Source organism: Etheostoma cragini, chromosome 3, assembly GCF_013103735.1.
Source record: "Etheostoma cragini isolate CJK2018 chromosome 3, CSU_Ecrag_1.0, whole genome shotgun sequence".
NCBI lineage: Eukaryota > Metazoa > Chordata > Actinopteri > Perciformes > Percidae > Etheostoma > Etheostoma cragini.
The window spans coordinates 10701643-10716654 of NC_048409.1; the positions used below are offsets into that span (position 1 = coordinate 10701643).

At 38.1% G+C, this 15012-nt stretch overlaps 1 protein-coding gene across 1 annotated transcript; it reads left to right on the plus strand.

Moving 5' to 3' along the window:
* Window positions 1–13387: 13387 nt before the first annotated feature.
* LOC117942330 (succinate receptor 1-like) lies at window positions 13388–14699 on the plus strand. The gene is made up of 2 exons (XM_034867742.1): window positions 13388–13437; window positions 13689–14699. The coding sequence occupies exons 1-2, from the start codon at window positions 13396–13398 to the stop codon at window positions 14697–14699; spliced, it is 1053 nt and encodes a 350-aa protein (XP_034723633.1). The 5' UTR covers window positions 13388–13395.
* The last annotated feature ends 313 nt before the right edge of the window (window positions 14700–15012 follow it).

Below are 15012 nucleotides of genomic sequence, written 5' to 3' on the forward strand. Positions count from 1 at the left end.
ACTCGATCTTTGTGGAAGACTCATGAAGTGTTTCAATATGTGCGCATGGGCATAGTAGCATAAGATAAAATGTAATCCGGCTGATAATCCCCATTTTTACTAAATATAACAGTAATAAGATTGTGTCTTTTTTGTTTGTAACCAACTAAATAGAGTTACTTTCCCATGTAGTCTAGTCTCCCTACACCTGATATGTGATAGAAGACATGTCTGGATATTCATAAAGTGGAACTGATGCAAAGTTAACTTTCATGTTTACAATGCAAAGTAACATAACATAACTCATATTTAAAGATTTATAAACAATTATAACATAATACTTCAGCTAAAAGCCAGAGCGTATTTTTGTATGAATGCACTGTGTGTATGTGCAGAATGGTTCCTCTTTGTAGTTGTATCTGTATTAGTTGAAAAAGCATAATTATTTGTATTTGGATGAAACTGGAGTTAAAGTCTGCATTTTACATGTATTACTTTTAAATGTAATACAATATAACTTAACTAATAATTACTGGCTGCTAGTTCTATTTTCAATTGGGAGGATAATTACTTGTGAGAGAAAAATATACTGGGAGATGTATTGAAGAATTTCTTTTTTCATCTTTAAATATTCATAATCTTTTAAATAAAAGAGTGATCAATGTGTTTTGTGTTTTTTTACAGAACTAAAATTTGAATTCAAAGCTGATCAGAAGCCACCTCTTACTATTTGGATGTATGGGCTCTTCCAAAGATCCTTAAGTCAGTCATACCTGAAAATTTTTTGAATTTCCATCCATTACAGTACAGGCAATATCAAAATGTACACATGAGCAGTGTCCTAATGGTTTATGATGCAATCCCCATATCAATCTTGGAAATGGTGTTGTAGTATGTTAATTTATCCTCTTGTTAGGACACAACATATTTCCATAAAGCTTGTTCATAGTGTTGGTTGGTCTCATTTATTGAAACCTTTTAAGATATATATACTTCCATTCTAATGCATATCTAGAGTGGATTCTTTAAAAGCCTCCTTAATATTGGACTCAATATCAAGTCAATGATCCTTTCATCAAACACAGCTCCACTGGGCTTTAATACAACAGATAGGGTCAAGTTATAAAACAATAAGCAATGGTGAAATATAGATGCGTTCTAAGTGTATGTTTCAAGTTTTAATGTAAAAACCAGAGTAGTTGAACTGAAACAGAAGCAATGACAAAATCAGCAGAGAGATTTATATGAGGATAAATACAAAAGCATCTATTCTACACATAATGTGACATTCTGAGGTGATATTTTTTGGGAAGATATTGCAATTCAGACAGACGTGGCCATTATGGCAACAACACAGTAGCCTGGTTGACATCTGACCCTTCTCACTTGTAAGTAAGAGTGGAAGAGCAAATCTCAGACTTGCTGGAAGTTTTTAAGGGTTTTCCCAGGCTAGCACTTCAGGGACCTAGGTCTCTTTATAGAGGTTTTTAACTAGGTTGCTGTATGTTAAACATATGGTTTCTTAAAGAAAATACTTATTATTTGCAGTATATTGTGGCAATACAATGTATATGCGTATCTGAACAATAAAATGAGTTATTATCACCACTCTGCAACTCAAAATGAATGATAAAAATAAATCTGCCTTAAAAACGTGAATGCGTTTTACAATGGTCTAGTCAGATTTAAACCAAGCAATTGAATTAGGTGAATATTAGGAACAACATATCTTTTCTAGATCTACACAATTCTACTCCTATTCTGAAATAAAAGATATTCTATTTTATTTAAAGGCACAGTGCAAAGTCTTCAAACAGGGATGTCTAGATCTAATGAATACTGCACTAACTATGCTGTCCTATCTGCAGGATCAAACTATGGGTATGCTGATCTAATGGTTAACATTGTAAACACATATTTGGCACTACACACACACACACACACACACACACACACACACACACACACACACACTAGTCGTTGGTCTGTAACTGTTCAGCATTGCCATAACTTAGACAATGTTGCCATCTCCTGGCGTTATTGTGCAATATCTAAAAGCTTCAGTTTGTGGTAGAGATGATCAGGTGATGAAGATAATGATTATGTATATTACTATAATGTTTTGACTCTTTATTAAAAAGTAAAATTAAGTGTTTTAGGGATTTTACCTAAAGGCTTACAAACATTTTTATAACCATTACCCAATACCTAATATAGTATATAATGGATACAATGTGTGTAACAAGAAACTGTTAATTTACAGCACTACTAATATTTTATTTATTATAATTTATTTGTTAACAGTAAAATGATGGTTTGCTAACAGTTAAAGAGCAATTAACTAAAGATTAATTAACTATAAATTTACCATCTATTAATGATGGTTATTATAAATTGTTACCCTTTGTCAAGGGTTACTAGATGGTTTGTAAACGTCTGTAAACATTGTGTGGATGGTTAGTATAAAGTGACTACAGATGACTACAATACTTTGTTAAATAGTTAATAAATACTTTGTAAATACATTGTAAAAATGTAATTGCTTGTTAACAGTAAAATTATGGTTTGCTAACAGTTAAATGACTATTAACTAAAGATCAATTAACCATAAATTTACCATGCATTAATGATGGTTATTATAAAGTGTTACCAGTTCTTGAACTCAGAACCATTGAAATAGTACGCAGTTCCTGAACTCAGGGAGAAATTATGTCACAATGTGCATCGCAATGCCTATTAGACAAGGTTAAGATAAGATACTGTAATAAATTAATTTGTTATTGGAAAATTTGGAGAATTTTTGTTCTGAATTAAAACAACATAGAGATTGTGAAATTTATATTTACAAGGATCAATAAATGCCAAACTGATGTTAAACGATGCTGTAGTTTGTGTTGACTGCATTGAATTTTGAGATAAATTTCGGAAATTTTGCACGGTAAATCTACAGTGATCTTCCTTTGTAGCAAATTCTTTCAATGAACATCAAAGATTTAGTTTAGAAGAAATTGCAGTATTTGTTTAAACTACTGTTTGCAGTAAAAATCCTTCAAAAATCTGAATGACAAATTGGAGAAGGATATGAAGTTGCCGAAATTGGTCTCAATCAAAACAACAGATGTGGGAGGAGACTGGTTTGAGAAGTTACTGTGGCTACATTTTGGCGTGAGTTGCAATGTTGTAGCATGTACAGCTGACTTTTGTATGAATTTTTCAAGTTTAAAATTTGAAATGGCTGTTGAAGTGGCACCATCAGGACAGTTAGCACACAAATCGCACTGATTGGCATTGGACAGGACTTGTGTGCAACGTTTTGGTGAGTTTGCATGGGAACATGGACTTCTTAAAGGTCCAATGTGTAGGAATTTCTCCCATCTAGCGTTTAGATCATATAATAAAATCAACTCTCTCGAAAAAGTATGTATTACAGGTATGGTCTCTTGCTCTTTTCGATATAATTTTTCTTTATCTGGGCAAAGAAAAAGAGTCCTTTTCCTGAAATTTGGATTTTGAAAATGTATGGTTCTCCATGTTTCCTTCTTTAAACTTGCCGAGGCCGGTAAGCAACAAGCCCCATTAGCAGGATTAGCAGCACCTGTGAGTTATTATATGACAGCGAAAACGCAACAGGTGAAGCAGTATATCCTGTGTGTCCCTTACCGCCTAGCGTATTTCAAGATGGCGCATCAATATGGAGCTTCTACCCCAGTTCATGCAAATGCAAAAGTTAAATTTCAAGCTAAAAGGCATGCTTGGAATTGCTGGTGGTGGTAAATATTTATGAAAAAGGACAAGTTGTTAACGACACTGATTTTGATAATAAACAACTAAGCACGTTACACACTGGACCTTTAACAAGAATAATGTAGGCAATTACAATTGGGTTTACGCAGCTTCACTGCTTGGCCTGTAAATATAGGCAAATACAACATAAATGTTGACATTTATTGATAATGTAAGGATGTAAGAAACAAATAAACGTGATATGGAACACAACGGGGTAATCAAAAGGAAATAAATAATAAGACTGTGGCGCGATCAGATAAAGAGGTTGGGCTACAAACGCTTCTCCAGTGAAAACCCTTGGTGGTCTTTAACAAACCGGTGTATTATGGGATAGAGAATAAAAAGATGGGCGGTTAGACTCTCTGACTCTGGCAGCATGTCAAAGTGTCCTTGAGCAAGAGAATGAACCCCAAGTATCTCCTTAGAGTGAGTCAGTGTGTGTGTGTGTGTGTGTGTATGTGTGTGTGTGTGTGTGTGTGTGTCCGTATGTGCAGCACAGCAGCGGGGGCGTGAAGTTGCTGCATCCCTAGAACTAGAAGTCTCATTGATTGCAGTCAGCAGTCTACCGCAGTCATATGTCTAAAAGTGGTCATCGGACATAAACTGATTGCTTTCTACCCTCCACACAAATACAATCTCAGCTGAAGCAACTTCTCCAGCAGGCTGAACCAGGCTCCTCTCCTCCCTTCCTCAGCCGGGCCACAGCACTACCTGGATGTGCGATGGCCAGATACTGAAAATATGTAATTAGTTACAGTTACTAGTTACTTCTTTTAAAAGTAATTGAATTACTTTATCAATTACTGTACATCAAAAATAATTAGTTAGTAGGGAAAGTAACTTTAAGTAACTAAACTTTTTAAATATAAATATGAACAATACTCAACAGTCAAACACAACAAACATTTTTTAGGCCTATTTATTGTTATCAACAGGGCAACAGAGCTTCAAATCAAGCAGTAGTACAAAAGTCTCTTTTAATAACTTTAAATATGCCAGTGTTTTTTTTTAACCCATCAGTCCCAATGTCATAAAAGTGATTGGCCTACAGTATTAACACTAATTAAAAAGAAAAACAAAGGTGCCATGAGGTGCTGCATATAATTACAAAAGACTCCATTTGTCACTGAACCTATCCACATTAGTTGCCTGAAGGCAACTGACTCAACAGCTGATAGAGGATGCATGTCATCGACAACATACCTAACAATGACTTTATTCAGCTGTGCCTGGCTTATCGGCTGCACTGCGGTCTTTGTAAAATCTAGCTGTTGTTAGATTTGTTTCCATGGAGGGGCGCCTTCAGCATCCGTAGGGTTGGGGTCTTTCACTCGTAGCTTTGTCGAAGCGTGATGCTTCAACAAGTGCTTCGTTCAATTTGAATTGCTACTCTTAGATGTGGATAGGTTCTTTACACCTGCACATAATTGACAACTCACCACAACATTTTTGTCTTTAATTTCAACGAGCGACTTTCAGTAGAGAAAGCTCATTTTTTCTGCACATCAACCATGCTGTGGTTTAATGCTCATTGTTCAGTTGGGGTTTCATACTGCCACCATAAGTGTGATAATGTGCAATATCGCGTGTATGTGTGATAATAATAATAATATGCGACGATAGATAAAGCGGGCCTATCTGTCTTCTTGTCTGCAAGAGTTTATTTTTCACAAAAGAGAACCACACGAGATAACAAACTCATTTCAATTTCACTAATTAGAATTGCATTACTTGATTAAAACATGTTTTGTTACATGCTCATAATCGCTAAACTGTGGAATTACAGCAACACGTTACTTAGTGGCGCATTAGTCCCAACACTGGTGATGGGAACAATGGACAAAAAGAAGGGGACACACCAAATCTCTGGATGAGCCGCTGCCGATCCTGACTCAACTGCAATTTTAGTTAAATAAAGTTGGGAGAAAAGAATACTGGGAATCAAGCATTCAACACTTTCTGAACAGGCACACACTCCAAACGGCCACCGGCCAGTTATCAAGCAAGCACGCTAACATTAGCCAGCAGCTAAAACCAAGATATCACAATATATATCACAGCATAGTCTCCTTTCTGATTTTCTTCAGCACTGGAAATAAAAGATTTTGTTGTACTGTTTTTGTTTTACTGTATGCACCCGGGAGACTTACTTTATGGGTGGCCGTTATTGGTGTTAGTGTAGATAGCACCGGGTGGGACTGGTTTGTGCTGGCTGGGTCAGGGTTGCTCTGGTTGCTGGTTGGGGGCTAGCTTTGGTCGTGGCCATGGGATGCTTTCCGCTCTTATCCCGACGAAGTTTCTTAACAGCAGGAAATGAGGCAGATGCTTGCTTACCTAGCATTCAAGTAGTTGACTACCAAAAGGGTTAGCTTTGTGCTTGTCTCGCATTACCAGACCTTGCTCTGGATACACCTATCATGCACTCTAGGATTGGTAAAAAAACACTCTTGGTTGTTTACATATCTTTGAACCAATCATAATCATCTTGGGTGGCGCTACGCTCTGGACGAAGCAATGGGGGATCTGAAAAGAAGTTTCAGGAAGGAACTTGCTATGGCGGAACATGTGCACCCCGCAAAAGAAAACCCCATTTAGAATAATAAATTAATATGACTGTTCAAACCAAACAGAAACGTGAGTTATTTAAATTAGCTGGTACATGGTTAAATGTAATTTCTTCAGACCAGTGTGTTGCTGAGTGGCCTTAGTCCATAGCAGGTCTGCCTTTTTTTAAGATCCACGTTTTCTGCAAAAGTTGCCCTTTTCAGCGTTTAGCTTGCAAGCTCGACGTTTGTTGTTGTTTCCCAAAGTAAAGGGATTTTGAGACTGGCAAGAGACAGAGAGTGGAAGGTGAGGGTCATCTGACGTCAGACTTCATCCTGTTGATTCAGACTAACCCAATGTCTTTATCTGAGGTCAACACAATAACACTGAAAAATATTTTTAAGGGTGTTGAACATTTGTGTAACCTCATAACATTACTGAAGGCCTTCAGTTTGTCACCAAGCAATAGCATTACGCACGTTGTAATAAGTTGGATTGATATAGTGTGATTTACAATCTTGAAAGTATCATCTGGGGTTTCCTATGTTTAGAGTTAGAGCAACTAGAGGGGTCAAAGGTTATATGAAGCTATTGACAGGCAACCAAATGACACACTGTCATAATTAAAATGACAGATTTATCTAGGTTTAACAACTGCTGGAAATGTTTGGGATAATGTGAATACAAGGCAGAAATATTACAAAGTATATCTCCAAAGCTGTAAAGAATCAAGGTTACAAAATAAAATGTTGAACCTTTCTATGTCAATTAAATGCATTTTATATAATTCATTTTATGGATATAAGCTTGTACTTTTAGAGACACACTAAACATCCTGGCCTAAAATGGATATGTGTGTTATTTTAAGTCTACATGATCAGTTCACCCTCTGAAGAATCTCTGGAGTAAAACATTTGTGTTTTTAATAATGACCTTGTGTCTGGACTGAGAATAGTGTTGGATTGGGTTATTAGGTTTGGACATGCCAGATTTTTCACAATAACCAAAATATATTATTCTCGCCAATATCAAACTAAGCAAAGCTTGTACTGTATAACAACTTTTGATTTGATTTATTATTCATCTTGAACAATCAACAATGTTGTAAAAGAAAACAAAACAAATTAATGACTTGTTTTGAAAGAGGTGAGATCATCTGCCATTACAAGTCAAAATGAATTATTTTCCAACACAACACCTGGTGAGCTCCTGTTTCATTGCCTCAGGGCCAGATGTCATCAGTCTTGTTGGAAACACTTGCTTGTCTTTGCTTGCCCAGCTGGCCCCTTGTTCCCCCACAACCCCCTGGGTACAAGGTAGATTGGCAGGTTTAGGATGAAGCCATGACACCACCTCTATAATACACAATAACAAATGTACTTGTTTCCCAAGTGTGTTACGCTTCAGTGCATGTTATTATTTAATTACGTTCACAAACATAACACACGGAAACACATACACACTCAGGCACTCCTCTACATATGGTGCCCATCCCAAACATTCAATCGGGTGTTTCGGTGTTTGTTTCGTAGCTACTCCAATACTTATGCACCATAAAAGTAGGCCTAGATTATGACCAGCAGTTTTTTTTCCAGCAGATATCGGTTTTCTAATAGATATTATACACATACAGTATATACTGTATTACAAATTTGCACCTCTGAGTGATTGTAAAATACCCACTGGATTAGCAGGATTAGTACACTTTTGCCACTGGGTTTTATATGGATTTTTGACAGGATTGTCACAAATACATATTTCTACTTGTTTCTCCTTTATTTCCCTAAATTTTCTTTCAATAAATTGATAATAGTCTCAAGCTGCAATCACAGTATTTAAGGTGAAAGGCTGTAGGGGCAAAAGATTTGACAGTGAAAATATGAGCTCAATTCAGCATTGTAATCTCGAAGATAAAACATGTGACAGTGAACATGTGGTAAATGGTCACGCTATCATTTCGAAACACAGATTTCCTAGAATGTTTTACCATAAACCCTCCTGTTGTCCTTGGATTCATTTTGACCCATTTTCTAAAGTATCAAAAATTTGGGTTTTAAAAAGAAAAGAAATGAAGGGGATGGTTCCTTACCACGCTCTTCACAAGTAAAATAAATGACCAGTTCACCACATTCATTGATTTTGATGTTCTGATTCAATTCATATAGCATTTGAAGAAAATAATTTTTGGACGTTTCGACAAAGTTTCAAAAACATTGTGGAAAGCTTCAAGAAGATTGGGGAATAGTAAACTGTAACAAAAAATGACATGGGCCGGAGTGACTACCAGTAATATTTTGGATATGTAGCCTATTAAAAGAGCAATATTACTATCATGACATTTTTTCATATTTATCGCTATTGAAAATTAGTAAAGCCCGCCCACTCTGCCGGCAATTCGATTTTTCATATTCAAAGAGACTGTTGGGTTTAAATGCGTCTTTCAAAATATCACAGTTCTGTAACTCAGCCCACTCAAACTGACAAAATGAGGGGGCTTCAGCATTGTCGACAGCAAAGGAGTTCTGGAAAAGGTGGATTTCTTTAGCGTGAACATGTGGCTCACAGAATCGCACACCAAACTATGCCTTAAGCATTTCCAGCGCTTCCGCCAACTTTTCAGCTGGGAATGGGGCCACTGGTTTCTCAGCTGAGAGCTTTGGGTAGTAGGGAGACGGGTGAAGTCTGGTTTTTGCCCTTGTCCCACAAGCAGTACTTGTTTCACCTCAAATGCTTTTATGTGGGCCTACATGTAACATACTATTTTTCCCTTGCCTTGGAGCGTCACGTTGAGGCTGTTCGATATTTCTGTCACGTCTGTTAAAAAAGTCCCATTCCCATTCTGTGTTGATCAGTTCTAGGAGAGTTTGGCCCCTTGTCCGGAGAAAGACGTTGATTTAGGTACTTAAAGCCCCTGCAGACGTGATGCTGGCCAGGTTGAACTCTCCCATTGTTTGGCACAGTATCCCAAACATATCCTCCCCTGTCGTAGTACCTTTGAGACATTTCAGGGCTTCCAGCTCCTCCGACACTTCTAAGTTTCTGTCAACTCTGTGATGAAAAATTTAAATCTGTGCTGTGTCCTGCACATCAGTGATCTCATCTAGTTCTAATGCAAAAAAAATCTAATTCTTTCTCCCTCAGCTGGGCATACACATTATCCCCCATTTCTTCAAATCATCTGGTGAGGGACATTTAAGATGGCTTTCTTATTGGGGTACACCTCCTCCGCGACAACGTTCATAAATTCCTTGACAAACAACACTAAATGGCCTACCGCTGGTTGCAATCAGTGTAGCTACCTGAAAGCTAGCGCAAATGGAGGTCTGGTTCAATTGTAGGGTGTCCAGACATCCCGAACAATTTGGGACAGTCCCCAAATCCAAGCAGTTCCAAATCTAAGCAGAATCCTGCCCTATTTATTTCTGTCAAATGTGAACCACTTTGGTAATTAGTGCGGAATTGTAGTCATAACATTGCAAGTGTGTCACCTACCAGAAATGGGACACTTTAAACTACAGGGGCTTATGGGAACACTCCCTCTCAGCAGGAGACACACACACTCACATAAAAAACGAATTAAAATAATTTGTTTTCAGGCCAAATTATGTATCATTGGTTTATCAGCAGAGTTGTCTTTTGGTCACTCATTTAGGTTGTTTGTCTCTCTGTGTGTATGTGTGTGGGTATGTGTGTGTTTGTGTATTCTAATGTTGTGGGGACATGCATCCGTTACACACTCACATTATGGGGACTCCTACTGTTTTGGGTCTAAATGCAAGTCCCCATAACGTACATTGTCACATGTGTGCATGCATACATGATCAGGGGGCATTTGGACCCGCGCACACGCACACACACACTCACACCTCACTGGTCCGCGTTTCCTTAACGCTGCAAAATTTGGTGGGGAGGAAGGAGGACCCAAACGCGGATTAGCAGGCAGGAGTCAAAAAAGTTTATTAACCAAAAACAGAGCAACAAAGTCCAAAAAACACAAAAAGCACATGTAGCCTGAGAGAACGAAAAGCCGTAGCACAAGGGCTGGGAAATTCACGGTGAAGAACACAATTGGAGATGGTAGGAGACGCAGAGTGGGATGACAGGGTACACGGCCCGGAACATAGGCAGGAAAACGGCAAACTCCAGAGAAAAAGGCAGACTGGCAAAGAAGCAACGAGGAGACTTACAGAAGCAGGCAAAAGGCAGAGAATTATCTGATAAGAGACAAAGGAAACACTGGGATTAAATACAAGAGGTAACGAGGTATTGGGGAACATGTGAGACATCAGGTTAATCACATTAGGGCGGGGCTGGACAATCAGACAGACCAACGTAAAGCTAGACAAGACTAGACAAGACAGGAAACTAAACTATCAAAATAAAGCAGGAAGTAGAAAAAACAGACACAGGGGAACAAGACAGGGCCAGCAACACAGGACCACGGAGAAAACAGACGAAAACACAAGGAGGCCAAAGAAAGGGAAACATAAACCCAAACAAAAACCCCAAAACACAACACAAAACAAGTTAACAATAAGGATTAGGACTCATGCATTGTCTTCAAACAATCAATGAGATTGTTTCATAACCATCATTCATTATTTTAGTTAGTTTGATCTAACTTTAAGATGTTTTATTTATTTTTGATGCAACATAATTTCATCAATGTGATTTCTCCAAACATAAGACAGGACACCTGTGGAGTTCAGCCTGGGATCAGAATGTTGGGCTAATACTGCTCTCTGCTGGATTGCATTTGTATCACAAGATGTCCGTCCGGACTAGTACATTTAATGTGCGGCATTAAATGCTATTTATGATTTATATTACATTTCTTTCTCTGTTGGGTCTCACTTGTATGACGATTGTTATGTGCATAGTTGTATGGGCTCTTTTACGGGCTACTTTTAACCCGTCTCACAATTTCATGAACACATATAGGTGGTAGGCGATTACTATGTTTTTTTAAGTAAGTGCTTTCACATTTAAATTCACTGGTACACTTGGGAGGTATTTTAGTACAGTGGTTTCCAACCTCACTGTTATGACCACTACAATGGGAGAAAAGCAACAAAAACATTTCAGCTAGATAAAGGTTTTCTTGTGTTCCACCAGTCTTTTTTTCTTAAAACTTACTGGCTAATTTACTTCTTTAGGGTTCTGATTTTTCTTTAAAGTAAACACAACAACAGAATCCCTTTGGTTGAACTGGTCACAAGTGATAGACATATCAAAATGGGGACAACAATAAGAATGGCTCAAACACACACACACACACACACACACACACACACACACACACACATATGTATACACATAATGGCCCTTCCATATGCTGAAGTCATGCCTTTTGTCTGAAATAGAGATATGAAGAAATGTAGCACTGGTGGGCATTAGAGGAGATGATATTTCCCAGTATACAGACTCCCTCTGCAGGGCTATAAATTCCTAAAGGTTATATGAAGTCTATAAAACATTTAAGAGAAAAACATTGTTTAGTGACTAAATCCTAAATATAAATAACACTACCCTGACTTTGTCTCACATGTCTCTCAGCAGTAGATCATGTGCTTTGCTAAGGCTGACCCACAGTGTAAGCTTTGTTGCCAAAATATACTCTAGGCTCCTTATTAGAACTAAACATGATCAAGATGTGTTATACAATCACAGGAAAGGTGCTTGATACCATAGTTGAAAATGAAAGTCAACAACGTAGTATAGTTTTGTGTTTAGAGCTCCATAGTTGTAAAGCAAAGGGAATAAGGCCTTGTTCAGACTGCCAGCCCAAATCCTTTTTTGGTTTATCCAGATGGTATCCAGATTGATTTTATGAAGTTTGGACAGCAAATAAACAAATTGAAATATATTTTTTTGTAAATGTGATTCCATCAGATCGGATTGCAGATGCATCTCAGTTTGGACGCTCTGGCCGCAGGCAAGAAAGACTGTATTGCATTTCTTTTGCTTGTGATACATAATAATTGACTTTCATCACGTGTAGAAAGCATGTGAACAATTCTCAGATGTTTATAATTACCATGTCAGAACACCATGTTCAATATAAAGGGATAATAATTAAAAACACCAATTGTTTTCAGGATCAGGTTTGGACGACATCAACAGATATAAACTTCCCCACTGATGAAAGATTAGGTGTAATTTATTTAAGAAAGCTACATCCTCAATCGTCATTGTTATATATAAGCCAGTAAAGGTCTAGAAACCCATATGATTAGTTAAACTCAGCCCCTTGTAGAAAATGTTTGGTCAAGTGCTTAGAAAGAACTGCATTAATCACCACTTCATATTTGTCAGCTCGTTGTCCAGAACTATTACTAATGAACTATAGTTTTTGATAGAGAAAACCAACATTTTAGAAGGTCTTGTTGGAAAACTGTAAACACCAACTTATTCTGTTTAAAAACAATAAATACTGACTCATCTGCCGGTTGATATATATGTTGCACTCTTGCAATGTCCCAATCACTGAACGTAATGCTGTCTTACCGACAGTAAACACATAGATGGACCCACATAAACATAAAATATGTTTTTACTTGTTGCTATGCCACTGCTGTTAGAACTCTTGCCCATCTGCATTTTAACCCTGCCCACTTGTAATGATGCAAGACTTCTTGCATTGGAATTGGAGGAAATACATAATTAAATACAAATCTGAAACATAAAATTGTTTAGGTGGAACAATCTTCCTCTAGAGAATACATGGAACCATGATCTTTCTTTTCTAAATTAAATGCAAATGTTTGAACTTTTAGAACAGCAGATCACTGGTTTAATATGGTTGAAAAGTAAAAATGTTTTTTCGGACATTTACCCAAACGACAGCCAATCACATTCATTTAAATACTCAGGTGGAGAGCCAGGTAATTTGGCAAAACGTGGGCGGGGAGTTTTTATTAATAACATAATTAACTTAACCTATCAAGTCTGCTAGGATGTTTTCTTTGGTTTCTATCATCTTATGTGCAAATGATCCACAAAGTGTGTGTTTTCTGAGCCATGTCATATAAGAGGCACCCGAACCCACAGAGCGCAGTGTTAACTGTTTCCAGGCTGCACCTGCTCATGGCTTCACTCCATACTCAGGCTACCAGCAACTACAGCATGGTAAGTCGTATACTAACACATACTATGATGATGTTGTGCTGAATGTGTTAGGCTCTGAACTAAAATGTCTTCCTATTGAATCTGTTATGTAAAATTCTCACAATTCCAAGTCGTACAACGTTGTTTCTATTATTACTCACATTTGTTTCCTTTCCCTCTTACTTCCCTTCCTTGCCCCTCTCTATTCCTCTATCCTCTCTTCTCTATTTTGTCCTCTTCTATTCTGTCCTCCCATTCCCTCCTCTCTCCAGGTGCAACCTTGTCCAAAAATCACTGAAGTGCTTGAGAGGTACTACCTGTCACCATCTTATGGCATCGAGTTCTGCATTGGTTTTCCTGGCAACTTTGTGGTTGTACTTGGTTACATATTTTGTTTGCAGCAGTGGCAGAGCTGCAACATTTACCTCTTCAGCCTGGCAGTCTCCGACCTAATTTTCCTCTGCACACTGCCACGTCTCGCTTGGCTCTATGCAAACAACCAATCAGAGACCAGTCCCTATGCTTGCATTATCAACCGCTATGTACTGCATGTAAATCTTTACTCTTCCATCCTGTTTATGGTTTTGCTAAGCATGGACCGCTTCCTGCTCATAAGATATCCAACACGGAACCACTTCCTGCTGAGTCCACGATCAGCCTTGATTGTAACAGGGGTGAGCTGGCTAGCTGTCAATTTGGAAGTTGCACCAATGATATCACTGATGATTGATGACCTCCAGAGTGGAAACTGGAGTCGATGCAAGGACTTTGCCAGCTTGCAAGGAAATGTCAATACACTGGGCTACAGCCTGGGACTAACCCTGATTGGTTACCTTCTCCCTGTGCTTGGACTTTGTGGTTTCTCCTACCAAATTGCCCATCTGCTCCGTGTCCAGGAAAGGGCCGTCCAGAACAGGACAACCTCATACAAGCGGCCTTTGAGGGTTGTTGTAATGGCTGCAGTCATTTTTCTGGTTCTCTACACTCCATACCATGTGCTGAGAAATGTCAGAATAGCATCTAATGAGGCCTGGGCCGGGCTATGTACAAAGATGTACATACAGGGCCTGTACATCCTGACCCGACCGTTGGCCTTCTTACACAGTGTCATCAACCCTGTCTTCTACTTCCTCATGGGTGACAAGTTCAGAGAGCTCCTATTTGCCAAGCTCAGAAAGCTGGGTAGAAAGAAAACATTCAACACATATCCCTATGAGACACACATCAACTTTATTCCACATATATTACATTGCATCCAAAAAAGTATCACACTATTAAAGTAATGTACATATGGGCATAACTTGCACTGTACTGTGATGTTTCAACTTTCTGCTTCATATGCAAAATAACGCTGACATTTCCACCCAGTAAAAGTCTTTTTTATTACTAACGTTAAAGGCCGTAATAATGAAGCTGTAGCTCTGGTTTCACTCAAGACAACAGAATGGTGTTGTGTGAGACCCATGAAGTGTTCTAACATGTGCGCATGGGCATAGTAGCATAAGATAAAATGTAATCCTGCTGATGATCCCCATTTTTACTAAATATATCAGTAATATGTATCTTATCTTTTTTGTCGGTAACTTTAACAAAATA

Bases quoted from the DNA above. Each gene is read 5' to 3' on its own strand.
- LOC117942330 (XM_034867742.1), top strand. From the start codon at position 13,396: ATGGCTTCACTCCATACTCAGGCTACCAGCAACTACAGCATG. The intron at 13,438-13,688 runs GTAAGTCGTATA...TCCTCTCTCCAG, and splicing joins CTACCAGCAACTACAGCATG to GTGCAACCTTGTCCAAAAAT.